The following is a 26,605-nucleotide window of genomic DNA, read 5'->3' on the forward strand; positions in this document are numbered from 1 at the left end:
GTCTCCCGACCGCACCGCATAGCAAATGCAACTTCCAGCAATCGAACTTACTCGGATGCGCGAAAAGACTCATTGCCTCATGCAAGCTCGAAATTGCAAAATGTAGAACAAGCAAACAAAAACGAAGTGGAGAGAGTTCGTGAAAAGGTCGTGAGCAAGGCAGAAAGAAGTGGTTTTCAGGCGTGCCGGGCAAGACAAAGGTTTAGTCAGGCGTCTTCGTAGCGCGGATCTGGCCGCTCCGGATGGAAGGAATCGGACGACCGAGGAAGGGAAGAAGGATCAAATTGGGTTCTTAAGGATGAGGATCCAGCCGATGCAATCAGCTGTTGATAGTGTTCCGGCAAAGGCGGCATAGTGGATTCGGCTGCATTCAGAGTTTCGTCGTGGTCGTGAGATTTGGGACGAACGAAGAAGCGGCCGTGCGGTTCTTCAGCCACGCCACCCTGGTGACTGAGGTCCAGGAGCTTCTGTTCATCCCGGACGTAAATCGAGGGGAATCGACCAGCTTGGAACGGTGGCATCTGAGCCGACGACCGTTTGCGGTCTCGATGTCTACAGTTCAACCGACACTCGGTAAGTGATGACAAGAAACTAAGAAAGAAATGTCAAAGAACACGGGAGGCTCACCTCAACATGTTTGCAATCGATTCCGACCGATCCTTCGAGGCCGTTTCGTGCGGTGTTGGGTCATCTACTTCGAAAGACGAATCCCTCGAATCGAATCCAAAGCTCGAGTTCTTGGAAATGGTGGACAGTCGGTTGTTGCGCAGGTCTGACAACACTTGCCACACGACCTCGCCTCCTTCAGTCTCGTCAGGCTCCCCACCTCTGTACTCTTCCTCCTCTCCGAGCTCTGCGGATCTAGCTCCCAGAGTGAGATCTTCGAATCCGTCGAGGTTCGAGGCCAGAGATCGGTCCGAAGCGAAGCGGCCGTTGATCGGAGGCACAGGCGGCACATCGGCCTCGTCATAGTCATCACTCGCTTGTGCATAAAAGTCCAGGAACGAATCGGCATAGCCTGAACGACGCGAGCTGATGATCGAGCCGAGAGAAGGAGATGCCGGCGGCGGATACTGAGCTCCAGTAACGCTCAGTCTCGAGTTCGCGCTCGATGAAGGAGGAAGTGAGGACGAGCTGTAGGTAGCCGGGAGCTCCGGGATCGCCTCGGCCTCTCGTATAGACGTGATCGATGCCTTGCGCAAATGTCGCGATCCAGGCGGCGGCGTGGGGCTACGGCCTTGTATCGACCGTGATGACGAAGCTGAGTTCTTGCGACCATGTCGAGATCCGCCGACAGAAGTGTCGCTTGCGGAGCGACCTCGTCTCGAACTCGAGGCATTCGAGTATCGACGGCGTGGTGAGCTGACCGATACCGACTTGTCGCTGTTGCTACGACCGTGAGATGTTGTTGGCGATTGCGCATATGCCGAGTCGACGAGTTCGCGAACCTGCAGCCAGACTGAATCAGTTTCTCTGTCCCTTTGAACGCTCATGGTGGTGATGGCGAGCTGACCTTGTCAGGTGGCAAACCGAGATCTTCGGCCGCTTCCCACAAGCGCTGCATCGAGCCCGTTGAGGAGCGAACCGGATGACCGCTCGTGCGCGAGACTCGGCTACTCTCGAGAGATACGCGACCTCCAGCAGAGGAAGAATATTCGACCGGGCCATGTGAAACTTGCTGGACCGCGAAAGAAGCTTGACTGTTCCGGCCAACCGAAAGCGGCGCAGTACTTGGCACAGGTGGGAAGACGGCCTGGTCACGGTCGAGTCGTGGACTGCTTTCGGCAGAGAGGGGGATCCGACTTGACCGCACGGCGTCGATTCCGAGACCTGTTGGCGTATCCTCATAACCTCGAGAAGACGTGCGATACGAAGACACCGTGTCTTTATCGTCACTGTTGGACAGTTGCGGAGAGCTGATCGGCGGCGGAACTGGTGACTTTCGCAGACGGGAGACGAAACGATTCAGTCCGCGACCCTCTTTGCCCGACGAATACGATGGGACGGGTGATGCGAGCGGAGGTGCCGAGGCAGACAATTGACTCGGAAGGGGCGGTGATCCCCGCTCGACGAGCTCCTCCACGACTGCGAGACTTGGTGCTGCTGGACGATGAGACGGGGATCGGACTGCGCTTGGAGCTGATTTTCGCTGTGCAAGCGGAGTCTTCGGATCATCGTCAGGTGTCTGAGGAAATTCAGAGGATCCAGGCGAAGCGAATCGAGCCGTGTCTTGGTTCGGGGGCGTAATCGGCGGAGGTTCCGATGACGATGGAGGCGCAACATGATCGGCAGCTTCTGTCGAGTCGAAATCTACGAATGGTGTGACCTCGTCTCCGTTGAGTGGAAGATGGTCACGACTTTGCTTCTTGAGCAACATCTTGAACCGCTGGCTGAGTCCCTTCGACTTGGACCCGTCGTTCTCAACGGGCTCTTTGCGATTGCTCTTGCTTTTCGCTGCTTTGAGAGGTCCACGAGGTGACCGCGCGGACGGCGAAGTCTGCGCAAGCATGATGTTGGTAGGAACAGAGGGAACGATGGGGACAGTGGCCATGTCGGCAGGAGCCGAAACCAGATGAGGTGACGAAATCGAGCCTTTTCGAATTGAACGTTTCGACAATGGGCGCGTTGGGGGTGAGATTGGCGTCTTTTTGAGCGCGATAGTTGCAAGAGTCGCTTGGTTGCGCACGTCTCGAATCAGCATCGAGGTAGTCGGGTCTCGGCGAGGCATATTACGAGCAACTCGTGTCGGAGGGTTCGCATCAAGTTCAACAGGAGCGCCGAGAGTCGACACTGATTCTGAAGGGTCGCCGCCAGTCGCTGGTCGTCCAGGGGATTCGGATACCTGATTAGCACTTTCCACTCCACCTTGCGATGTCTCCGCTTGCAACTCGTCGACTTCAGTTGGCTCGTAATGCTCTGCCGCCAAGTCTTGCATAGCTGGTGAGCGAGTTACGCCAATATCGGGTGAGAAACCGTCGGATTTCGCTTGAGCGTCGTCCGAACCGTAGGGAGAGCCCTGCATCTGTGCCTCGCGATGTTCGCTCCAGTCCAACGCATCGGCTGATCATAAAAGAGGATGTCAGCGTTGGTCTAGAGCGCATTCATGTTGCGTCAAGCGCTTCAACTCACGAGATCCGGCGAGACTGCTGAATTCGAAAGCGTCCGATTGACTCGTCGAGGGAGTGATGACTGAATTTGTGAATCCTGGAGACGAGCTGGCTTGACTTGTCTGAAGTTCCATCTTGCTCGACTCGGGTCCAAGCAGCATAGTCGTGTCAATACGCTTGATTCTGGTGGTCGAGTCCTTCGTGACGTTACTCCTAACCGACGCTCGGTTGCTAGCCCTTTTCGAAGAGCGTTTGTTTGGCGTTGTCATTGAGATTGAAGGCGAAGGTAGAGGCAGCGAACTGAATCCGAGACCAGCGAGTTCATCCCCGAAGTCGAAGGCTCCTGTCGAAGTGACGCCACTCTCGATTGAGTCTTTCCTACTTCCGAACCCGCCTCCAGTCTCCATGCTGCTCGTTTCGACATCTTCTGCTTGCTCTTCCCCGTCTCGCATAGAGTGGCTATCGCTACCCGTGTCGGCATCGTCATCGTTACGATAGTAACCTCCAGCATCGAAGTCTTGCTCATCCCGAAGAGATTCGACCGCGTCTTGCTCCATTTCTTCTTCGGAATCGTCCTCCTCGATTCCCATGACCTTAGGTGCCATCTCTTCGTCTTCCTCTTCGTTGATCCCAACATCCGTCTGATCCGTTCCCAGGGCTCTCCGTTTCTTTTCTTCAGCTCGTTTGACTAGAGCCTGTTGTATCAGGACGAGATCCTCGAGAACAAGATCCCCAACGGTATTTGAGTTCGAACCGGCGGTCGCGATCATTGCCAACAACTCTTCGGAAGGGAGTCGATCGAGTTGTGCTGACGACAGGGCAGGAACGTCAAGTTTCTCTACTCCATCCTGCGGTCGCTCGAGCTCTCTGTCATGTTGTGGCTCTGATGGAGGCTGCGGTGGCGAAGTCGGCGACGGAAGGGATGTATCCTTGAAAGCCCCGGATGTTCTGGCAGAATCCTCGGATCCTGGAGCATCGGCTACTTCCCACACGTCTTCTTGCTCTTGACTAGAGGCGGACGCATCAGAGTCCTCGTGGAAACTCGAACCTCCTCCCGTAGCGAGACTCATATCTGATTGGACTGAGTCCCGCATTCCTGCCTTCTCGACTTCTTGATAGTCTTGTGGAAGAAGCTCTGATGATTCGGGCATCCTGGCTGATTCCGCGTCATCTTCTTCGTCCGAGGACGGCAAAGCGATGGAGCTGGCAACCATTGTCAGGTCCTCCTCGTCTTCTTCTCCCTCTTCCGCAAATCCTCGCGAATCATCCGGATAAATTTCGTCTGGTAATTCGTCTCCTTCGTCACGCTCTTGTGCGAAGAGATCTCGAGGAGGAACGAAAGGGAACGAGAATGCTTTTGGTACGACGGTTCCGTTCGGTGTCGAAGGGGTTTCTGTAGTGTCGGTTTCGGAGGTGTATTGTCTCGACCTGGACGTATGCGAAATAGAGGCGGAGGAAGCAGAGAGCGGAAGCGCAGGGTGGGAAGGAGCAGATGGAGTCGGGGGCGAGTCCGGGCACATGGATCGGACAGATTGGGAAGAAGCGATGGAAGGTGGCAACGGAACTCGTCGCGGGGCGTCGTATTGCTCCTCTCCTCCTAATGAAGCTTCGGTGACTGCGGAAACTGTCGATCTTATTGATGCCGCATCCGGAACCTTTTCCTCTGCCTCGGAGGGCTCATCGTCCTCGACGAGCGACTGTTTGTCATTGGCTGACAGATGTTCCGACTCGTCATCCCCTTCTTCGTCCAGTCTGTCTTGACCAAGGGGAAGCTTTGACCGGAGGGACCCGAGCCCCAGATGATCTCTCACATCGTCGAGTACCATCGATATCCTCTTGACCTGGCTCTCCGTCAACTCCTCGTCTTTTCTCTCGATCCCGTCTTGTTCCCCTTCATCCGCTCCTACTGTTCGTTCGTGGGATTCAGTAGATTCAGACGACGCTTTGTCTAGATCGTCCTGCTGTGGCGGCAACGGCGGCGGACGTTGTGGCGGCTTCTTCCGGCTCGTCGAGTTCCAACTCGCTTGAGAATCGAGACTGTTCCCACTGAGACTCTTCGACATTCCGACACTGCCCCCTCCAAACAAGGTTCTTCCGTCTCCATGATTTCTCATTCGCCTCGATCCGGGTGAAGAATGTGGAGAAGACGACGAGCGCGAAGACACTGACATCGGGTTTGATCGAGTCGAGGATGCGGATCCTTGTCGTTCTTCGAGTGCGACGCTAGCTGAAGTAGGTTGTGCCTTGGAAATCTCCGGTGACGATGGGAGGAACGAAACGAAAGAGTTGATCGAAGAACTGGAAGGGTTCAAAGACGCCGTGCTCATCAGACTGGTTCGCTCATTTGGGAAAGTCGTGCTGGAAGGAGCGGGAGGAGAGAGTTGCCGCAAAGCGAGAACGGGAGAAGTCGTAGGCAGAGGAGGTGGAACTTCGATCCTCGGAATCGATCCTGAATGGCTGTTGGTGGCTTTCGCAAGTTGTTCGAGATCCACGCCGGTCCAATCTATCCGTTTCTTCTTTTGCTTCTGTCCGGTCTGAGAGCTGGTTGGTAGAGGTTGCTGCTGTTGCTCGAATGCGGACTGGATCTTGTATTGTTGAAGCACAGTCTCCATTTCGTGCATCGTCAGTCTTCCTGTTCTGCGCTGCTCACTGTGTAGCATATGAGGTGAGCAGTTAGTGCCCTTAAGAGTAGCCAATGTGCAGGAAACAGGCGAACGCACTCGAGGTGAGTGTGGATAGTGTCGTAGTCTACCAGCTGTCCATCGTCGCCTCTCAATAATTCGAACCTTGCCGCCAAGTGCGGTCTGGTTGGGACAAGGGTCAGTGGGTTGCAGACATGGCACAAGGTAAGGGAACGACCTACAAGATCAACGAGGTGCGGAATTGTTCCGGCTCGGGTAGGGATAAGGTTGATCCACTGCGGACCATTGGACCGCCGTGCAAGCTCGCATCGTCTACGTCTTCGTCCTGTTGACGATGATTCGTGTGAGTTGTCGAACTGGAGCCTCTGCGACTGGTGCTCGGGCTGCTCGTGCTCGTCGTCGTCGAACCTGCTGCCGCTGATGCAGACTTGTTGTTGCGCTTCTTGGACTCGCTTCGACTCCTTCTGAATCTCTGCATGCCCTCAGGTGGCTACGTCTGCGAGTTAGAGCAGTCGAGATGGTCGGAGTCGGGAGGCGAGACTGAGTGTGGTGGGAAACTCTGGCCTCCGAGATGAACCAAACCTCGCTCAGGGTCGACTTGTACGTGCAGCTTGTCGAAATTGATCGTGTCGTTCGCGCGTGTCGTGTACGGGTGAAGGTGCTGACCCTGCCGAGGAATGCGGGAATGGGGGAAAGTTCCCGGCAATACGCTAATAGACTCAAGGGTAGGCGCAGAACCTTAAATTCTTATTCTGTTTGAAATTGTTTCATTATCCATTAATCCCCACCGCTTGCACTTTTTATGGATACACGCGCGCACAGTCCCAATCTATAGTTTGCCATCGATCTTGTCCACCATCCTCTCGTTGACTTGAACGCTCTCCGAGTTTGTCCTGCTCGAAGACACGGCCGACAGGTCAAGCGCTTCTCCCTCCTGCTTGGCCTGGTTGGTCAAACTCTTGACAGATTGCCAGCTCTTGATCGCGACGGCAGACCAGTCTGTACTCCTGACCGATTCGAAGCCGTTCGCGAGTTGCTCATTCCACTAGTCAACGCGCAATACGGAGGGGTCAGGGACATCTCTTTGGGAAATTTCTCGGCTGTGCGCGAGCAGGAGAACGAGAGACTCGACAAGTACGTACTCGGGCTTTGATCTCTTCGGTCAGAGGTAACCGTTTCGGGATCATGGCGACTCCATGGCTCGTGCGGACAGGCTCGTGGGGTACTTGCTGCGATTTGACGAGTTGGTGTGACAGTTGGTCAAGATCGTGACTCAGTTTCGAGGTGGTAGACGCAATTTGGTCTCGGTAGTACAATGTCGCACTGCAACCGGGAAAGGCGAGAGGATTAGATTGAGATGACACTGATGATGAGACGCCAAGAGGACGAGAGATGCGAGACTTGCGATCCACCGATGACAGCTCCAGTCAGGAACTTGAAGAAGAACGACATCCCCGTACCCTTCAGCGAGCAAGCGAGAGACGAGCGGGCGAGAGACAGTGCGTTTCGATCTGTCCGCTGCGTCGCTCCACTCTCGTCTCGACTCGGCCAGACCCCACCCCGAACGGCCACTGTGACGCCGCCTTACTACCGGCTCTGTCGAGCCATCATGCTGTCATCAATCCCGTTCGCGCTTGCGGTCGTGATCGCGTGGGGAGGTGGTCGAGCCCACGCGTGGAGTCTCGCCTCGTTCAACCTCAGCTCCTTGTTCCCTGCCCCGCATCGGTTCCCTCAGGAGCGTCTACTAGACCTCGCCTCGCTCGGGCTACCGAAAACCGGCTCGATTGCGGCGATTGGCGACTACAACGCAGACCAGTTGAACGATGTGTTCCACCTCAGCTACGACCAGCGCTCCGTATCCGTCTGGACCTGGGACCGCAAGAGCTATACATGGCACGAGGACGAGCGCACGCGAATAAAAACTCCGGCCGACTTTGTCGTGACCAACGTCTTGCCAGGAGATTTCAACCGCGACGGCAAGCTCGATCTGCTACTCATGGCGCAGAAGAACCCATCTTCGGACCCGAACGGCGGATGGATAAAGGACAAAGAGACGAGGATGGCCGTCTATTTGCAGCAACCGGACGGAACTTATTGTGAGCGGCCGAGTCTAGCTTTCTATGCCCTTGCGCCGCCTAACCGGAGCTTGGCGCTGCAGCTTTACCGTACCATCTCGATTCTGCGACGCTCGCGCAGCCAATCCCGCTCGACGCCACAGGAACAATGATGACCTCTTTGCTCGGGTTCACGCCGTCGTCGGAATCAAATCCTCAACTCTGGCTCAACACCGCGTCTCCTGTCCCATCGAATGATTCGACTTCTCTCTTCACCCTGACAGATGCGGGTGATGCCTCGTTCGACTTTTCTTCGCATCCGACGGGACAGTGGACCTGTCAATTCCCAACTCCGCACTCGAATGCGTTCCTAGACCTCGATGGGGATTGCCTCGCAGACTTGTTTTTTACCTGCATCGATCCTCAAGACAGTAGTCGGTTGGAATATCAGATATGGACGAACGACAAGACCTCTGGAAAGTTTGTGTGGAAACGACAAGGGCAGTTACCCAAAGGGACCAAGAATGTCGGGTTTGCGGACATGGGTACAGATAACTCGTCTTTTCGCGTGTTGCGTCCCATTCATAAGCACTGGCTGATCCAACGCGCCGTTCCTCTCCTAGATCGAGATGGCACGATTGATATGATCCTGTCGGTTTGTCCGAATCACAACAACAACAAGGACTGTTCGATCCAGATTGCCTACAACGATCAGATACCTCTCTGTACGAGCACGTCGACGGCGGAAGAAGAATGTCGGGACATCGAGGACCTTTGCGTCGCCGACCCAAATTTCAACTTCAACTTGACTGATTTTCCTGACAATGGCGTCAGTTCATCTTTCCCTTTCTCATCCTCACTCCGAAAACATCTAGGCAGAAAGGTTGACGTCGTGTTGCTTGAATTAGTCTCTGACCAAGATCAGCGTTGCGAGTCTCTTCCCATCTCACAACCTTGTCACTTCGTCACACTCCTTCCGTGGATTGCTACCGACTCCGCCGCGTCCAGGCGACTACAACATTGACGGATATCCCGATCTACTATTGCTCGTATCGCCTCAAGCACGCTCGTCTCACCGACTTGCCAAACTCGTCAAATCGGTTCCATGTGGCGAAGACGAGAAAGAAGGCAAATGTACTCGAGCACAGATCGACAAGAAGCGGCGAGCGTACCAAGTTGAAGAGAAGGGAGTCGAAGAGCTTGAGAAATTCCAAGATGTCGAGACCGTTAGTTGGCTCGATCTCGACGACGATGTACGTCCGTTCCGTTTGTCGATGCCTTGCATAGGTCTCACCGCAATATGTGATCGCTCTCAGGGATCATTGGATATCGTTGTCCAGCGTACTGGACAATCCGGAGCTGCCCGCCAGATCAACTTTGTCAAGAACAACTTTTTCAACGATGCTTTCTTCCTCAAAGCTACAGGTGCGTGCCCTGTCTCCTCCTGCCTGAATTAGCTGCTGACTGATTTCAAGCGCGTATGCTAGTGCTCAACGGAGCTTGTAAGAATTGGTGTGAGCCAAGAGAACCTGGTCAATCGAGATATCGAGTAGGTAATTTCGCCGCAGGTTGTTTCGAGCTTCACTGATTTAGGTACATGTTTGAGCAAACAGCCATACGGGAGCAGTTACTCTGGAGCGAGCTTCAAGTTTACAGTTCTAGATCCTACCGGCGCGAGACGTTCAACCCAATGTCAGTGAATCTACCTCAATTCTTTCGATCTATGCTCTTTGATCTCTACTGGCACTTTACGCTGACTCGATCTCGGTGTCATTCTCAAGACGCACAACTGGCTCAAACTTCATACATGTCGCTCGCGCTCCCTTACGCTCATCTCGGACTCGGTCGAACCAACAACTATGTCGAGAACCTCTTCATTGGTTCGACACGCAAGTCTCAACCAATCCACTACATCAATCTCGAAGGGGTCATCCCAAATTCTCAAGTCTTGATCCTTCCATTCCAAACAAAGGAAGGCAAGGAGCATGGTGACGTTGCAGAATGGAAGAAAGAGTTGTACCTAAAACCAGGAGATTGGATTCCTTGGGTCACAGCGGTTCTTCTGACAGCGATCGTTGGACTCGGAGTTGTCGTTCTTGTCCTGCATCTCAATGAAAAGGTATGCTTTTCGAAGTTCGAGGATATCCTCGAAGCTCATAATCTCGAAGTCTACCTCGGGCTGACGATCCTGCTTGTCTGTGATCAGCGGGAGGACGAGGTCGAAAAACGTGCGAGATTGTTGTCTCTGAATTTCCAGGCTCTGTAGTCGGTCTCCCAAGTTGTGTCGGCAGGTTTCCGCGCCCCGCTCGAAACGCGATACCTAGTAGTATATTACAGTGCTTTTGTTGTAACTCTGGCTTATTAGCTTGTCGAAATAGAACATTCCCCAATACCAGACAAGGAAACCCCCTTTATATTTCCTGTACAAAAGCGTGAATTCGATACAGATACCGGAAAGATAGACACTACATGGGTGCTGAAAGAATGAGCTCTGCATACTCGCAGATATGAGAAGATGACCACAATGAATTTGTCGACTTATGCAACCACATCCTTGGAAGAACCCCTTCCAGACACGGCTCGGACCGCTCCCCGAGCAATCAAGAACATCTCTCTCTTCGATTCCCAGATGGGCAGGAGACTGTACCGACAGAACTGTCAGCCCGGACAGGCGGTCTGTGAAGAACGGGGAAAAGGCGACGTACATGCATAGGAAACCCGAGATGAGAACCCAGATAATGGAGATTGCGATCCATCCAGTGAAGAAGTGGCGCGAGAAAATGTAGTGACTGAAAAACAGTGGGAGTGGAATGATCTTTGGTGCGAAAACCACGTGTCAGCCCTGGCCCTGAAATATCGTGGAAAGATAAAGCGAGACTGACAAAGGTGATGATCACTGCAATCAACCCGGAACCCCAAGTCGCTTTCTTGAAGACTTTGTTGAGCATGTCTCGGTCGAGCTCAGCTTCGTGTTCGGGTACATCGCTACACGCTTCCTCGCCGTCACGCTCATTTACGAGCGCCGGAGCTTGAGCAAGTCCCGAGACAGGAGTTTCGTCCTTCTTTTCGAAAGCAGCTGCCGAATCGAGACCTGAGGCTACCGGTTCCTCCTCAATGTGAGTCTTGATCGAAGCATCGTCAGAAGCAATCGCGATCGCACGTGTTCCAGTCCAGTCGTAGTTGTCGGGTTCTATAGAGTTGGGAAAGAGTCAGGCCTTGCTGCTTTCTGATGACTGGGACTGTCAGAGCTCACTGATAAAGGTGATGATGAGAGTTGCTAGCGTACTCATGACGAGACCAGCTCTGTGGACCGTGACAGCATCAGCTACGCTCCGGCCGCACGCTGATCGAGACAGGCAAGAACCTACGAAGCTCCAGAGACGGCAGAGTATGGGAGGGCCAAGTTGGGCACGTTGATAGCGCCGTAGCATTTGTGGCAGGCGACGAACCAGGCGGTCATGGCGCAGACGACACCGAAACCGGTTCCTCCAAGAACTGCTTCTTTGCTGCACTTGCTCCAACAGACGGTGCACGCGACCGGGAACACCTGTTAGGACCATCTCGGTCAGAATGACGTGACGTGGGCAATGCACAAGGCGGATAAGAAGGCTTACAGCAGGCGTAAGGAGGACACCCCTTCAGGACGTGGAAGACAACTGCAATCAGTATCAGTATAGCATGAAGGAGAGAAATGGACCGCTTACTGGACAAAGAACAGCCACTGCGACAATATGTGGACATTTAGCGGATTGGCCCAGGTGAGCAGTTTGAAGGGGCAAGACTTACGCCAAGGTCGATGCCCGCAATGTGCAGAATAGTAGCCCATGCTCCAGCCCAGACAGCATACCCAGCAATGGCGTACTCTGAGAATCTCAGGGATTGCTTCGCCGTCAACTTTGTCTTCTTGTAGCGACCGATGATGTCGAAAGTGACAATCGACGAGACTGCGATCAGCTCGGCGGAGGTCGCACTGGTCGACGCCATAAAGACGACGAGGAGCATCGCCACCGAACCGGCTTTGCCGAGTAGAGTGGCGGCTGCTGCCGGGGCGACGAGTCCCGCTGAGACTTGCGAAGAGGACAAAGCGTAAGGAAAGGTGGGGAAGGAAGGGTTGCTCATGAGGCCGCGACCGGCAAGGCCAAGACAGCTACCGAAAGCAAATGGCACGGCGAACCTGGATCATCGGAAGCTCGTGAGCCAATTGGATACGAAGCAAGCGAAAGCGGCTGTCTGCTCACCAAGCGAGTCCACCAAAGAAGTATGACTTTGTCGTCGATTCGGGACGAGACGCAATAGCTCGTTGCCAATAACCTAGAGATATGTCGATGAGGAGTTCAGTCTGAACGAGAGTCAGAGAAGATGGGACTGAGACGAACCTTGGTCCAAATAAACACGTATATGGGAAACGGCAAGATGTCAGTCTGCAGGTTCTGGCCAAAAATCACTGTCAAGACTTATCTGAGAAACCGGTGGCGATTGTCGAGGCAGCAAAGAGCATGCCCGAGTTGCTCTTCAGTGTCAGGTAACTTCCTTCCGCGTTGCCAGCGACGGGCACTCGAATCGCAGCTTCCTTCAGGAGGTCGTACATCTTGGAGGGTGAACCGATCAGGTCCGAGGTGCCGTATGTGACGAAAACAAAGTAGTAGATGACTGAACCAGCGAGTCTGGAATGAGCGTTGCGCATCGAAAGCAATGTGATGCGAGAAAGCGCTCACTGATAAAGAGAATCACGGTGTGGAGGAAATCGACAAGGAAAGTCGCCCTCAATCCGCCGAGCAAGACATAAATGGCGATTCCGACAGGAAGCAAGAAGTTACATGCGATGATGTTGGCCGACGTGAGAGCGTTGATCGTTGCTGACGCTCCGAGAATGAGGGAACCGGTGACGATGTGAGCACAAATGAGAGCGGCAGCCGTCATGAGGATGTGACAGGCGGTCCCGTATCGTCGATGCACGATCTGCAGGTACGTGACGGCGCCGTTCGCGTTCATCTTGACCTTGGCGGCCATGACTGCGAAGAAGGCGATCTGGATTGTACCTCCGACGCCATACCAGTATGCCCCAGAGACGCCCGAGTTGTAAGTTCCTACAGAGCTCTGCAGAAGAGTGGCCGACCAGGTCCAAGCCGAGACGATACCGCAGCAGATGAGGCCGGGCTTGACAGATCGCGAAGCAGCAATGAATTCGCTCGCGGTTTGTGGATTGAGTCGAGTGAAGCGCGCTTGAAGCTTGGTGAGCACGACTGAGAGAGTTCCGTCAAAAGAGTCAGTCCCGAAACAGCTAGAGGAACGAGCGGCGTCACGGGAAGTGCTCACACATAAATAGAGCGAAGAAGAGTGAAGCTCCAACAACGACTCCATAGCCAACGCCCGCACCAAGAAGCGGAGCAAACGGTGCTTCGCCATCGGGGAAGCCAGCGGCAGACATGACGCCAAAGGAAGGAGGTTCAATGAAAGGAAGGGAGAATGATTGGGTGAGCTGGCTGTTTGCGATGACTGATCTGTTGGAAAGTGACGTTTGTGTCGGAAGAATGGAAGGAAGAACGAGAAGCGACGAGGCGAACGAAGCGACGAGCAGCAGCCGATGGATCCAGATAAGCTGGTAGGAAGCGCTACCCTGAAGCTGTCTGTTCGATCGAGTTTCGTGCAAAAACTCCGTGTGGATATCTGATCACGAGTCCGGGGTCATTTTCGGCGATAAGAGTTCAGGCGGCCGGGAAGGTAGCGTTTGCAAGTCAAGTTCCGTCGGAAGTTCGGCTGGTTCGTCGAATAATCGCGCATCCGTTCTTTCAGCAAAGGGCCGGAGCTCTTGATGATCATTTTTTGACCTCGAGTCGGATATAATTGGAGCGGAGAGCGAAATCAGGATGTGGCAACTTTAAAGCAAGCGAGTCAACACAGCGTTTGCCGCACGTGAGGGCGTGAGCCGAGCGCAGCGGGCCCCTGTCAGTTTCGGTCCAGCTCACCCGAAATATTCTTGCGCTTATCGGGTCCCCCGCGACTCGCTGCGGTTTCGGGACGGCTAAAATACATACAGAGTCGGAGCTTAGGAGTCATTTGTCCGCAATCAGCTTCAGCTGACCATGATTTTGACATCTGCCGAAGACAATCTCCTCCCCGCTCGGAGCGAATCATCTGCCTCTTTCCTTCCTCAAGCCGCCACCATCTGAATACTGAACACCATGCCTGACTGGCAAGAAGCTGTCAAGAATACCCGTGCGCACCTCCAAAGCGTTGTCGATAAGGTCGGGCCGAAAGTCGAAGTTGATGCGGCGCTCAAGAACGTGACGACCCTGAACCTGGACGGATGGCTCGATCAGCACGAGGTTGAGATCACCGAGCAAGACGTCGACACACTCGTGTCGAAGCTGGCATCGTCAGAGTGGAACGCGGAAGAGGTCATCGTGAGCAGCTTTCTCCACTTCTGTGATTCAACATCCGATAGGAGTACTGACATGTGCAGCGCCGGCCTGACAGAAAGCGTTCATTCACCGAGCAGTTGTTGCTCATCAACTCACAAACTGCCTGACCGATATCTGGGAGGAAGATGCTCTCGTGAGTCCTTCTCGCTCGTCGTTCCGTCAAAAGTCGAACTTATATGCTCTCAAACGTATAATGTAGGCTCGCGCTAGGTATCTCGATGAAGAGTTGAAGCGTACCAGCAAGCCTGTCGGTCCTCTTCACGGCCTGCCCATCTCGCTCAAGTGTCAGATCGACGTCGAAGGCAAAGATGTCAACATGGGTGAGTTCCGATCCAGTCTTGCCCAGGGCGCCGTCTCTGACGCGCACCTCAATTAGGCTACGTTGGCTGGATCGGACGGATCGCGAAGAAGAACTCGGTTCTCGTCGACATTTTGCTCAAGAGTGGCGCTGTGCTCTACTGCTACACGAACGTTCCGCAAGCGCTCATGTCTGGAGAGACAGTCAACAATCTCTATGGAAGAACGGTTATGCCTCAGAACCGAGACCTCTCATCGGGTGGGTCGTCGGGCGGAGAAGGCGCTCTCATCGCCTTCCGAGGCTCGCCGCTCGGAGTCGGTAGTGACATCGGCGGCTCGATCAGGTCAGGATTGATCCTAGACTCTGTTCTGGGCGCGATTCTGACTTTTCGCGTCATCCAACAGGATTCCGTCCGCATTCAACGGCCTCTACGGGTTGCGCCCTAGCTACCATCGCATTCCCTACGGGGGCGCAACGAACTCGATGGAAGGTTTCGAGGCAATCAGTTCTGTCCTAGGACCAATGACGACGTCGATCTCGGCCCTGAAATTGTTCGTACAAGCCGTTCTCGCGGGTCAGCCGTGGCGTTACGATCCGTTCGCCTCGCATATTCCGTGGCGAGAGGCTCAGTACGAATTGGAAGAGCACAACGGCGGCAAGGATCTCTGCTTCGGAATCATGTGGTCCAACGGACTGGTCCAGCCGACGCCTCCCATCGTGCGTGGATTGAAACTGATGAAGGAGAAGCTCGAAGCCCAAGGTCACAAAGGTACTAATCGAAATCCATTCTGGAATCGCTTGCTTGTTCACGCAAGCGCTTTTATTGACATCACACTACGCTACAGTGATCGAGTACATTCCTCCCAACGCGGCAGAGGGCAACAAGCTCACTGTCAGTCGCTCCCTTCTGACTTTTTCGTTCTTCGTTGTCTGGTTACTGATCCAGCTAGATGCAGGGCGAGCTATTCGAAGCCGATGGAGGTCGCGATATTGACGAAGCGGTTGCCCTCTCGGGCGAACCCAACTTGAATGGAGTTTTGTCGCCCAACAAGCACGAACTGTCTACCTACGAGTACTGGCAGTTGTGCCTGCGACGCAAGCAATTCATCACGACGCAACTCGCCGCGTGGGAAGCGACTGCATCCGAGACTGGCACGGGTCGACCGATCGACGCACTGATCGCTCCAACTGCGCCGTACACTTCGTTCCGACACGACGACGAGCAATACATTGGCTACACGGGCATGTTCAACTTGACGGATCAGTCGGTCGGAATCGTACCGGTTACCAAAGTCGATAAGGGGGATGTCAAGGGAGAGCCACACCAGTTCAAGTGCGATTTCGATCGGACGAATTACGAACGATGTAAGTTGTTTGCGTTGATGGCTCAAACTACGCGCGGGCTGTCCTGACTTTGACGATCTCGTCCGGCTTAGACGATCCCGAGGTTTTCGTCGACGCTCCAGTTTCGCTCCAGGTCGTCGGTAGGAAAGGCGAGGAGGAAGCGGTGATTCGACTCACCGAGATTTGTGATGCCGCTCTCAAGGCCTAAGTTTCTGTCTCTACTCATCAAAACTCATTCTTGTTGAATTCTATTCATGTAAATTCTGTTGCGTTCGCCTGATTAAACGTCTGAAATTCCGCAAAGACCCACCAAAAAAGAAGTATCTAGTCAAGCTGAAGACATTCTTGGGCGCATCGCGTTCCGACTGTCAAGGCCTGAGCTTTGCAGAAGACCCGAGGATTTGAACTTTGACAGATCAAAGGTCAAGCGGAGGCAAATCAATCCGTAGAGAACGCTAGATCTGTCCGGAAGATGCGCGGGTCGAAACTCGCGTCGTGGGTAGAGAACGTCCACTGATTTACAATTTGGCAGGACAGGAAGCGCCTACATTCGCGGTCACTGACTGAATCGGTCGTCAGCGAATTCGAGGGCGGAAAAAAGTTTTTGGGCAGATTGCCAATGCTCACCACAGTTCTCTCGCTCATGACGATTTCGCGTCCCGGTGTTCACCATGCGCTGTTTCAGGCTCGTACTTTGGTGGAATCGATTCGGCATAAGGGTCGTACGTGCGCGACTCGTTTGGTTCGTAGAAGGCTTCCTGAGACACTCCGTCCTGTCCGTACAGCTGCCTCTCTCCCTGCCTCAGTGGCGGAGTCATCGCGTCACTGCCGGTGAAACTCAGAGTCGACTCCATCCCTGCACGCTCGTACCGCGGCATTTCGAAAGCGTCATCTTCGTCGTCGTCCCGAGTGCCTCCTCGCGGACCCGCTCCAAGATCCGTTCCGTGCTCGATCGCGTTCAAGGAAGCATCGCGCTTTCGCAGAGTCCGGAATCGAAGGAGGGCCAAGATGGTGAGACCGATAAGCACGACGATACCCGCGGCGACAAAGACCCCGACGAACCCTCCATACGTGCCGGCGACTTTCGGTCCTTTGTACGTCGAGGATGGAGGGATCGCAGCGTACGTCGTGTCGGTACTGCGAGGAAAGAACGCGCGACGTTCTCGCGAGTCAGTCATGTGGGACACGCGTGCGAGAGTGAGAGAGGCACTGGACTTACGGGTTCTTGGAAGTATCGCCAGCAGCTGCTCCTCCGCGTGGGTAGATCATGGTCGTGCACGAATAGAGCAAAGTGTGACTGAGATGGCGGTGCCGAATTCAATGCGATCATAACTTCAACTCTCCTCTTCGGAACCCATTGATACAGATCGACGCGCCTGTCGCTATACTTCACCAAGCTCACAGCGTCCTCAAGCCCACTTTGAACCTCGCCTAATCGTTGTCCGAGATGAAGATCTGCGTCTTTGGTGGATCCGGTCTCGTCGGGTCCTCGATTGCCAAGAAGGCAGTCCAGCGAGGATGGAACGTCGTGTCGGTCTCTCGAAGCGGCAAACCCTTCCAGACTCCTGCAGGTCATTCCCCTGCTTGGGTCGAACAGGCGAGTCTTGTCCGATATTCCTCGCCTCCTTCCCTTGACCGGCCTGCTGACAGCACTGAGGTGAGACATCAGGTCGAGTGGACGTCTGGAACGCCTTTCGACCCGGCGAGTTACGCCAAGGTGCTGCCGTCGTGCGATGCGCTCGTCTCGACGCTCGGGATCTTGCTCGAAGACGACTACAAGCAGGCCGGACAGGCACAACCCCTCAAAGTTTTGCAAAGTGTGGTCGGCAACCTCCTCGGCGAACAAGGGAACCCGCTCAAGAAGCGCGGAGAGAGGACGTACGAGCGCATGAACAGGGACTCGGGTTAGCTCACTGTCTACATTTCGCATTCCCGCGCCATGAAAGTTGACAAACCGAGTTTTATCTTGACAGCAATCGAAACGTTCAGAGCATTCAGGCAATCGAGATCTGTCCCTTCCTGTACTTCGCCAGCACAGGGTCCTTCACCTTTCATCTTCATTTCAGCCGAGGACATCTTCCGACCCTTCATTCCTTCCGGTTACATCCGCTCGAAGCGCGAAGCAGAAGCCGTGATCACAAGGGAGGCTCTTGTCGATGCGGGAGAGCGACCGATTCGACCAGTTTTCATCCGACCGAGTCAGTTTCCTTCCTCTCGTCCTCAGCCAGACACGCTCGACTGACGGACATGCGTCTTCCCAGGCTTGATTTACCACCCTCACCTTGCGCCGTCATCAACCCTGCCTGCAACGCTGTTTGAAGCGACGTCTCATTTTCATTCTCTCATCCCGTCTTCGTTCCATCTCCCGACAAATCCCACCTCGATCGAGCAACTCGACGGCATGCATCCAGAACTACCTCCCAGTTGGAAATCTTTGGCAAAGCTGTTCCAGATTCCACCGATACATGCAGACGCAGTCGGCGAAGCCGTGTGTAGATCGATCGAGGAAGAACAGGTGACGGGTCCCGTCGGAGTACAGCAGATGCGGAGGTTGTTGGGTTTCGAACCGGTTGGAGTTGGAGCTTGAACCCGATGCAACAATCTGCCTTCTCGCCCACACTACACGGTCTCCTTTCTCCTCGGTTGAGCATGCGAGCGAGAACGATGAAATATTGTTACGACAACTAAGGAAGAAAAGGTCACGCGAGAGGAAAACAACAGCGAAAATCGATCATCCCAGTAACTCTTCCATCTCGCGCATCGCTGCTTCGGCTTCTGCATCTTCTTCTTCCTCTTGGCCATTCCGAGCTGAGTGACGCTCCAGTTGATCGTAGTCTTCCTCGAGTGCTGCGGTTGTCTGAGCCCGGTTTTCGGCCTCCTTCTGTGTTCGCTCACTCTCATCCGCGCGAGTTGGCTGTTCAACCCCGTCGCCCGACGCCTTTCGCCGCGCCGCCTCTTCCTGCTCGACATCCGCGGCCAATGCTTCCATTGTGTCTTCATAGTGGTTGCCCAGCAAAGCTTCCATCTCGAATTCGTCGAGCTGTTCGAACAGGTCAGGATCGACCTCATCCTCGGGTTCGTTTTGATTCGCTTGACCTTTCGTCGGCTGTGTTTGCGAGAGGGAACCTTTCTTGTTCAGGCCGGCAAAGATGCCGGTTTCGTCCTCTTCGACCCCTTGGTCGAATATCGAAGTCGACTCCTTGCCCGTTGCACCAGCGTTGTTCTGTTGGTTCTTCCACTCTTCTTTGTACCCTTTCAACGCTTTCTGTATCGAGTCCGGGGAGGAATCAGTACCCAAGGACGCTTCTGAGTGGGGTGAGAGAATGAGAATCTGACCTGAAGAGACCGCTTGTGACATAGCTTTTCGACAGCAGTCAGCGTGTCCTGGAGGTTGGTCTTGGGATACATTTGATGCGTCCACATCTGGTACATCGATAGAACGCGCTTGAGATCCTGAGCCTGCGGACGATTCAACCAGTGTCAGCGCTCTGGTTCAGGGTCAGAAAGCATCATGTGCGCTCACTTCGTGGCCTTTGCCCTTGATCTTGATCCTCTTGACATCCTCTTTCAGCTTGGGGAACCCGGTCGGACCCAACAAGCGGGTTTCGTCCATCTTGGCAACGACCCTGCGCTTCTTGATCGGAGCCGAACTACCTCCGTCGAGATCTCCCAGGTCATCGTTCGCTCGCAGCGCGTCGTCAATGTTGTTGTCCGTGTTGTCATTGTCCAAGTTGAACAAGTCGTCGAAACCGTCCCCCAATCGGTCCGCTGCCTCAAGTTCCTCCGTAGGTCGCTTCCTCGAATTTGTCGCAGACGGACGCGCGTACGCATCAAAGTCGAAAGGGACATCGTCGTCCTCGTCTTCCGCGCCGAGAAACATGGGACGTTTGCCGAGACGCGGGTTGGACGATTTCGACGCGTTCTTGGAATCGAGAGCGGCGCGTCGTTCGGTAGTACCGCGCGATGTGGACGCCATAGGCGAGCTTGATCTGTCTGACATGCTTGAAGAGACCGAGAAAGATGCGGTCTAGGTATCGGAAGGAAGGGCAAAGCACGCGTGATCGCGCGCGGGAAAGTCGTTACTCTCAAAGACCACATCCAGCAGACCTCGAGGCGCCCCATCGTCAATATATATAAAGCAAGACTCTCCCTATACGAACAGGAAGACCCGAGCTCCGTTGAGCCAGCTAAATCCGACCTCTTCCAAAGCTGCTTGATCGCGCAAGGGTCACGTGCAGATCACGTGCATGCCTATCACTGATCATTACCTGCATCGAGACCTCCAAAACCTGTCTGCCAGAAGTTGTCGTTCTGTGACCGATCATTCCTGTACGGATACGTACGGCAAAAATGCCGCCAGCAAGCACACCATATGTCTGCTCTTTCACGCAAGATGCAATGACCTCCGCTGTGAGCTCAAAGTGAGCCAATCGCTCAAAACTAGACTAGATGAGCCGTCCGCCAACACTTTCCCCTTTCATTCACTTACGCTTGCTCAAAGGAAGCCTCGCAAAGGCGATTGAACGACGTAAGAGAGGTATAACGATCGTTTATACATTGCTTGCTAGTACGCGGTTCAGTCTCACGCTTTCATCTCGCTCTCTCCATACGGGGCAGGCGTCTCGACCGGCTCTCCTTCGGCGCCTCCCTCGGACTGTCCCGGAATGAGCACTGGTTTCTCTTCCTTCCCGACACCGTAGTCGTAGAAGCCTTTGCCGGACTTCTTGCCCATGTATCCTGCCGAGACCATCCTCTGATATGTGAGAAAAGCAGCAGTCAGTGTCGTATCGGTCGGGACCAATGAAAGGATGCACTGACAGATAGAAGAACTGAAGGCCGGTATTTCGAATCGCCGGTTTCAGTGTGAAGCACTTGCATGATTGAGAGACAAGTGTCGAGCCCGATACTGTAAAAATCTCGCCTTTCGAGTGAGCTTCGACAGACCAGAGACACATCGAGGTATAGAAGCCTCTCACAAGTCAGCGAGGGTAAGAGGACCCATTGGATGATTCATGCCAAGTTTCATGGTCTGGTCAATGTCCTCCCTCGTCGCGATTCCCGTGTCGAGCACCTCGACTGCTTCGTTGATGTACGGCATCAGGAGTCGGTTCGAGATGAACCCGGGCGAGTCTTGCGAAGTGACTACCGTCTTGCCCATCTCGACCGCGAACTGCCTCGCCGTGTCAAGCACCAGTGGGTGAGTCTGGATTGCCGGAATCAGCTCAACGAGCTTCATAATTGGGACGGGATTGACTGACAGACTAGACTTCAGCGTTTGCGAAAACACGGAATGACCTGGAAATACTAAGCTCACAAAAGTGGAAGCCGACGACCGAGCGACTGCGATCTTGTCCCGTCGTCTTGGAAACGGCACTCGCTGCAAGCTTCGACAGACTGATCGAGCTCGTGTTACTCGCAAGGATAGAAGATGGTTTGAGGTGAGTCGCAAGCTGTTCAAAGATGGTCTCTTTCACTCGCAAGTTCTCCGATACGGCCTAGCAAGAGTACCAAAACTTCAGTTAGGGTTGTGTATAAATGAAGCTATGAAGAACCTACCTCGATGACAAGATCAACCCCGTCTTCGTTGCCTCCAAATTCTTGAATTCCATCGACTTTCGAGATGCGTTGTTTGACCTGTTCGATTTCTTCCTCTGTAATTTTGCCCTTCTTGTACTCTTTCGACAAGAGTGTGCCCATGAACTCTATTCCTTTCTGCAACTGGACTGGATTCGAGTCGCAAAGTTTGACGTGTACTCCGGCGGTCTGCCGAAAGTCGGAACGCGGGTACTGAGCGAAGCGGTCACATCCGAGAATCGTAGCGACCACGCACCCTGGCAGCGACATATGCAATACCGACGCCCATCTGTCCCGAACCGATCACTCCGAGAGACTTGATTGCGCCGTGTCGAGCGAGAGTGCCAGTCGTAAAGGAACGCATGTGGGGCAGCGCGACTCGAGTCTTGCTCGCTACGCGCATAGAAGGCTGCAAAGTTGGCTGGAGCATAGTCGGTCTGTAGTACTTGGTGCTGTTTCGGGCGTTGTGAGCAAGGGAGACGATTCCCTGAGCGGCGCTAGCGTGTCGGCTTCTTTTGAGCGCAGCCGTTCCCCGCCGGCTGCCCGAATCGCACCTTATTTCAGCTGACTCTGACTCTGGAGAACAGACAGAGAACTGACATTGCGTGCGTAGTAGTATATCAACGATCAAACGGAAAGGGTCACACAGAAACAGTCACACGGACAGAGGCACAGCAAACGGGCAAAGCGAAAACGAACCAGCGCTCGGGCGAGAACTTTTATGGTCACTAGCGGTCGAGAGAGCGGGCCACGGTCAAATGGTCCCGATACCGGCTAGTAGTCAAGCGGATGTTGCTCTTCGTCATCCGTATCCTCGAGATCCTGCTGGTTGACCATTGACACTCGGCTTCCACGGTCGACGGTCTCGGCACTTGGCGGTAGTCCAGTGCCTAGCACTCTGCCGTGTAGCTCGCCGTACGAGGGAGGAGGCGTCGCTCCCTCGTATCCGTCGTCATCTTGCACTTCGGACATGACGATCCCGCGAGAGCGCGACTGTCGCAGAACGGTGCGAGGGTTGTTGCGAGGCGCACGATTCGAATTGGTCTGCGAGGAAGACGCTGGTCCTGGAGAGGGTTGCTCGGATCGAGACGCCCGAGCTTCTCTAACGATTTTTTCTGGAGGACGACGATTGAAGCTCAGCGATCGGGGTCGAGTCCTCAAGAAGACGCAATACCCGTACCTCGCTCGTCTCGCTCGTTCCTCAATCTCCTGTCCTCCTCGAAGCCAAGCAGTGCTTGCTTCTTCCTCATCTTCTCGGCATCCTTTTCCGAATCGCGATACCTCTTCTCGCGTTCTTCGGCTTCCTGCGCGCGGATCAACGTTGATTTGAGTACGTGCTGCCCCGTCTTGAGCTTGTGCAGCTCCTTCGCAGTCGGAGCAGGAGGAAAAACGAGGTATGGCGTGAACTCGATCGTCTGGGCGCGGAACGAGCAGCCGACAAGGTAGTCGTGCGGCGCGCCATTCGACACGTTCATGATGGTGCGTTGAATCAAGGGGTTCGAGAGACGGATCTGACGATATTTCGAGGCAGCGCTAGGATTTGGCGGCGAGAGAATGTTGGACAGGAGCGTCGAGAGCGTCGAGAGGGTTTCGACCGCTTGCGATTTCGAACAGTTGGGCAAGAGCTGCGAATCCATGATACGCGAGAACAAGAGGATGTCTTGACGGGTCGGGTTGAAAGGCTCTGCGACTGTTTGCGCGTGCGCACTCGCGGGAGAGTCGTAGCGAGGCGGTTCCGATCGACGCGCACGTTGCTCCGCGGCGAGTAACGCTTGCTCGCGTGGGCTCAGGTCCGCATTGCTGGATTGGCTGCCGAGTGTTGACATGGCGCGCGACAATCGGACAGGTGGAGAGTTCAAAGTGGCGGTGAGAGCCAGAAATCATGACATCGTCGCGAACAAGACGGCGCACACATACTCTAACTTCCTCATTCTCTACGAGCATGCTGCTGCCGGTGACGTCGCGGATTACGGTGGCTCCGACGGCATTACGACCTGCCGCTCTTCGCCAAAGCACTCGCCGAACATTCGCTTCGACGTCTCATCTCAAGTTGCCGAGATCGACTCGAGCCTCGTCCTCCAGCGCAGACAGAGTCGCACCGACACGGGCAGACGATGACATTCTCTCCCACAAGCTGCAGAGTAGGACCACTGTTGCGTGAAGAAAGACTGCACCGCCGACTGACAGATCTTGGGTCTCGTGCAGCGGTCCCGTTCCAACTACCGCCGTCGAAAGCCCGCGACATCTCCTACACGGCAGCTGCTTCATCCTTTGGCGTGTCGACCGTATTCGCCCACCTCTTCTCGCGATTCTGCCAGCGGTGGTTCGGGTTCTCGCCTGCCGTTCTCGATTCAGGCATTGTCGAGAAAGCCTTCAAAATGGTACTCGTGCCGGTATGGAAAGTCGACTTGGTCATGCGGGGTAAAGCCCTCTTGGAAGATACGGAACTCGACCTCAATAGCAAGTCTTCTTTTGCCGGTTTATACTTTATAGCTCGCTTCGGGGGACTGACGGTGCTGCGCAACAGTCTCGGCACTGGACTCGTCGCTTCCTGGATTCCGCCTCTCGCCACTCGATGAGTTGCCGCTGAATGCACCCTTTGCGCCCGAGACCGCGGTTCCCTTCTCCCCAGACGCGCATGGCACTCAGCACGACACTCCAGTCACCATCATCCCCTTTACGCATCACCCTCTCAACCTCTTGTCCAAGATTGCCTCGTTACCGAGAACGATCGAACAGACAGACGGGATCGGGTTGACGCCGCAAAATTTCAAGGAGGTCCTGTTCGCAACGTACCCCATCTACATGCCGATCTATCTCGGCGAGTTCGAGTTGGACAATGACCCCGAAGGCAAGCGCGTGACGACGGTGCAGTTTGGCACGAGTTCATCTCCCGTGAGCTGCTGTCGATCCTTTCCTTGTGCAAGTTTGACGAATCGACTGAGTCGTGGCGACGTGCGAATAGGCTTTCTCGGTGTATCCTCAGTTCTTGGAGCCCCCGCAGTGGCTGCCACAGTCCGATTCCATCTCGCTCTCAATCTCGGGACGACCATCGCAACCATCTTCATCGGATGCGTCCGAATCTCAATCGGCTCAGCCTGGCGCAAACGGTCGCTCGTTGCTGAAAGAGCTCGAACCGAGATTGACTGCATTGATGTCGAAGCTGCAAGACAGGCGCAGGAAAGGGGACGACGAGGGAATGATTACGGATCGCATCTCGAACGGGAATGAAACCTTTCAACAATTGGTGGACAGCAGCGACAGAGTCATGGCATTCTCTCGCTGGGTCGAGTGAGTTGATCATTTCGCGAGTTGGTCAAAGAGGTTAGTTCGTCTGAACTGACGGTGGTCTCGTGCTCGTACAGGCGGAACCAAGAATACGTCGAAGCGAGTGCCAAGCTGGAGAATGTCGAGGCGATGCTCGAACAGGTGGAGAATATGGTACGCTCGCCCGCCTTTCCTGAGCGGGACCCTATTCAGTGTGAAGCCAAGCTGACATGGCCTTTGTCCTACTTCCAGCCGGACAATGTCAAATCGTTGTTGATCTCTTCGACATCGATCCCTAAATTCCAAGACCGCGAAACTCTGTTGAAGGATGTCACGGAACAGTGCGACAAGACTCGGAGCGAAGTCAAGGGGCTCAAACCAGAGTGGATCGAGCGAGTGCGGGACGCTGAACGGGATCGAGGCGGCAGGGGATAGTTTGCTGATTGCAGACTTGGGCTTGGTATACGCTATGCACCAACATCTATGAACGGAACACGCGATGCAACGGGCTGTGCCCTCAAATAAACGTGTAGCTCCTCCGGATCAATCAACCGATCAGATCTAATGTGAATCAAAAGATCGGTTGGATTGTCGGGCGTGATATTCGCGACTTGGTCGCGAATTGCAAGACATCGTGCGATCTTCTCATCTCTCGCTGCGCCCTCGAGTGTTCATCTACGCTTCGCGATCTACACCTCTCTCTCTCTCTTTTTCTGTCAATTGCGAGGCCCGGACAACATGTCGGCTATTGGTCCCGCTACGCCGCGACACAAGCATCGTTCAACTCCGACGGCTCATCCTCCTCCGATCAGACTCCACACCAAGCCGTCACGATGGTCCGTCAAGAGGCTCGCAGTCACGACCGTCGCGTTGGGACTCTTCAGCGTCGTGTGGGCTGCCCTCGAGAACATCAAGGTGAATCACGTATCCTTCATCAAACATTCCAAGTGCGCAACCTGCTGACTCTCGACTCGCCGTTGACAGTCGCGCTGGTACATCTTTGACCCACCCGCGCTGCATTCCCTTGCCAAGGAAGCGATTTCGCTCCATGGCAACGACACCGTCTCGGTCCTGTCGCACATTGTCACGTCGCTACAACTCTCGCACCCTCATTTCTCGATCAACTCACAGTTCTCCGCTACCCCGCTCCTGTCGGACCCGACCACGCAAGCGATTATTCCCGAGAGCTACACTCCGAACGATCGCGAATGGGTCTGGAACAACGCCGGAGGCGCGATGGGCCACATGTTTATCATTCACGCGTCGATCACCGAGTACTTGATCCTGTTCGGCACGCCGCTCGGAACCGAAGGTCACACTGGCAGACACACTGCCGATGACTACTTCCACATCCTCCAGGGAGAGCAATGGGCTGCGAAGGCAGGCGCGTTCGAGATGGAGGTCAGTTTCGATTCCCCATCCTTGGCCGTCTCTGCGCACTAGAACCGGTCAGCTCATACTCGACGACGTGCTCTGTTTGTTCTGACAGCGATACGTTGCGGGTGATGTGCACCACCTCGTGCGAGGTGAAGTCAAGCAGTACAAGTTTCACGAAGGCGGTTTCGCGCTCGAGCTCGCTCAAGGTTAGTTTCCCGCTTTCCGCCTACGTGTTCGCGACGCTTGACCGACTGATATGCTTGGAGGAACAGGCTGGATTCCGTTGATGCTGCCGTTTGGGTTTGCCGACACTTTCTTCTCGACCCTCGACATCCCGACCCTTTACCACACGGTCCGGATCACTGGGCGCGAAATGATCAAGAACCTTCTCCACGGCAAAATCTAAACGGGTGGACGAGCGAACAAGCGGACGCGAATATGCGACGGTGACGAAAGAATAAAGTCGCGACGGCTGCGATTGACACGGTCGCTGCTACAATAACCCATCTATATAGCCGAG

General features: G+C 54.5%; 12 protein-coding genes across 12 annotated transcripts; 5 read left to right on the forward strand and 7 right to left on the reverse strand.

The window, feature by feature from the left end:
• Nucleotides 1-206: 206 nt before the first annotated feature.
• On the reverse strand, nt 207-6,227 carry JCM15063_002286 (uncharacterized protein; the record flags this gene model as incomplete). Its single annotated transcript, XM_076678189.1, has 6 exons — nt 207-552; nt 628-1,448; nt 1,514-3,060; nt 3,130-5,756; nt 5,828-5,911; nt 5,971-6,227. The coding sequence occupies 6 exons, from the start codon at nt 6,225-6,227 to the stop codon at nt 207-209; spliced, it is 5,682 nt and encodes a 1,893-aa protein (XP_076534787.1).
• A 351-nt stretch (nt 6,228-6,578) lies between these two features.
• JCM15063_002287 (uncharacterized protein) lies at nt 6,579-7,201 on the reverse strand (the record flags this gene model as incomplete). Its single annotated transcript, XM_076678190.1, has 3 exons — nt 6,579-6,794; nt 6,892-7,072; nt 7,155-7,201. The coding sequence occupies 3 exons, from the start codon at nt 7,199-7,201 to the stop codon at nt 6,579-6,581; spliced, it is 444 nt and encodes a 147-aa protein (XP_076534788.1).
• A 157-nt stretch (nt 7,202-7,358) lies between these two features.
• Nucleotides 7,359-10,069, forward strand: JCM15063_002288 (FG-GAP repeat domain-containing protein; the record flags this gene model as incomplete). Its single annotated transcript, XM_076678191.1, has 9 exons — nt 7,359-7,845; nt 7,908-8,348; nt 8,427-8,632; nt 8,712-9,056; nt 9,120-9,228; nt 9,291-9,352; nt 9,417-9,495; nt 9,585-9,922; nt 10,010-10,069. 9 exons carry the CDS (start codon nt 7,359-7,361, stop codon nt 10,067-10,069), a joined length of 2,127 nt encoding a protein of 708 aa, XP_076534789.1.
• Nucleotides 10,070-10,341: 272 nt separating this feature from the next.
• JCM15063_002289 (sodium:solute symporter family protein) lies at nt 10,342-13,231 on the reverse strand (the record flags this gene model as incomplete). The annotated part of the gene is made up of 12 exons (XM_076678192.1): nt 10,342-10,444; nt 10,509-10,618; nt 10,686-10,993; nt 11,057-11,106; nt 11,172-11,350; nt 11,418-11,439; nt 11,508-11,524; nt 11,590-11,977; nt 12,042-12,179; nt 12,258-12,453; nt 12,519-13,046; nt 13,120-13,231. 12 exons carry the CDS (start codon nt 13,229-13,231, stop codon nt 10,342-10,344), a joined length of 2,151 nt encoding a protein of 716 aa, XP_076534790.1.
• A 754-nt stretch (nt 13,232-13,985) lies between these two features.
• Nucleotides 13,986-16,075, forward strand: JCM15063_002290 (uncharacterized protein; the record flags this gene model as incomplete). Its single annotated transcript, XM_076678193.1, has 8 exons — nt 13,986-14,207; nt 14,281-14,358; nt 14,425-14,545; nt 14,602-14,866; nt 14,928-15,292; nt 15,369-15,415; nt 15,474-15,888; nt 15,960-16,075. 8 exons carry the CDS (start codon nt 13,986-13,988, stop codon nt 16,073-16,075), a joined length of 1,629 nt encoding a protein of 542 aa, XP_076534791.1.
• Nucleotides 16,076-16,508: 433 nt separating this feature from the next.
• JCM15063_002291 (uncharacterized protein) lies at nt 16,509-17,136 on the reverse strand (the record flags this gene model as incomplete). Its single annotated transcript, XM_076678194.1, has 2 exons — nt 16,509-17,004; nt 17,087-17,136. 2 exons carry the CDS (start codon nt 17,134-17,136, stop codon nt 16,509-16,511), a joined length of 546 nt encoding a protein of 181 aa, XP_076534792.1.
• A 178-nt stretch (nt 17,137-17,314) lies between these two features.
• Nucleotides 17,315-18,454, forward strand: COQ11 (ubiquinone biosynthesis protein COQ11; the record flags this gene model as incomplete). The annotated part of the gene is made up of 4 exons (XM_076678195.1): nt 17,315-17,464; nt 17,537-17,771; nt 17,841-18,065; nt 18,129-18,454. 4 exons carry the CDS (start codon nt 17,315-17,317, stop codon nt 18,452-18,454), a joined length of 936 nt encoding a protein of 311 aa, XP_076534793.1.
• A 144-nt stretch (nt 18,455-18,598) lies between these two features.
• CSM3 (Csm3p) lies at nt 18,599-19,843 on the reverse strand (the record flags this gene model as incomplete). The annotated part of the gene is made up of 3 exons (XM_076678196.1): nt 18,599-19,132; nt 19,204-19,326; nt 19,391-19,843. The coding sequence occupies 3 exons, from the start codon at nt 19,841-19,843 to the stop codon at nt 18,599-18,601; spliced, it is 1,110 nt and encodes a 369-aa protein (XP_076534794.1).
• A 606-nt stretch (nt 19,844-20,449) lies between these two features.
• On the reverse strand, nt 20,450-21,871 carry JCM15063_002294 (3-hydroxyacyl-CoA dehydrogenase family protein; the record flags this gene model as incomplete). Its single annotated transcript, XM_076678197.1, has 6 exons — nt 20,450-20,620; nt 20,686-20,773; nt 20,844-21,120; nt 21,182-21,362; nt 21,424-21,630; nt 21,698-21,871. 6 exons carry the CDS (start codon nt 21,869-21,871, stop codon nt 20,450-20,452), a joined length of 1,098 nt encoding a protein of 365 aa, XP_076534795.1.
• A 344-nt stretch (nt 21,872-22,215) lies between these two features.
• JCM15063_002295 (uncharacterized protein) lies at nt 22,216-23,267 on the reverse strand (the record flags this gene model as incomplete). The annotated part of the gene is made up of 2 exons (XM_076678198.1): nt 22,216-22,556; nt 22,622-23,267. The coding sequence occupies 2 exons, from the start codon at nt 23,265-23,267 to the stop codon at nt 22,216-22,218; spliced, it is 987 nt and encodes a 328-aa protein (XP_076534796.1).
• A 116-nt stretch (nt 23,268-23,383) lies between these two features.
• Nucleotides 23,384-25,143, forward strand: JCM15063_002296 (uncharacterized protein; the record flags this gene model as incomplete). Its single annotated transcript, XM_076678199.1, has 6 exons — nt 23,384-23,582; nt 23,647-23,919; nt 23,969-24,336; nt 24,407-24,732; nt 24,807-24,882; nt 24,961-25,143. 6 exons carry the CDS (start codon nt 23,384-23,386, stop codon nt 25,141-25,143), a joined length of 1,425 nt encoding a protein of 474 aa, XP_076534797.1.
• Nucleotides 25,144-25,446: 303 nt separating this feature from the next.
• ERG2 (C-8 sterol isomerase ERG2) lies at nt 25,447-26,491 on the forward strand (the record flags this gene model as incomplete). The annotated part of the gene is made up of 4 exons (XM_076678200.1): nt 25,447-25,623; nt 25,693-26,109; nt 26,198-26,291; nt 26,358-26,491. 4 exons carry the CDS (start codon nt 25,447-25,449, stop codon nt 26,489-26,491), a joined length of 822 nt encoding a protein of 273 aa, XP_076534798.1.
• Nucleotides 26,492-26,605: the final 114 nt, after the last annotated feature.

Source organism: Sporobolomyces koalae (genome assembly GCF_050403365.1).
Source record: "Sporobolomyces koalae JCM15063 DNA, S_koalae_JCM15063T_v1_ctg12, whole genome shotgun sequence".
Taxonomy (NCBI): Eukaryota; Fungi; Basidiomycota; class Microbotryomycetes; order Sporidiobolales; family Sporidiobolaceae; genus Sporobolomyces; species Sporobolomyces koalae.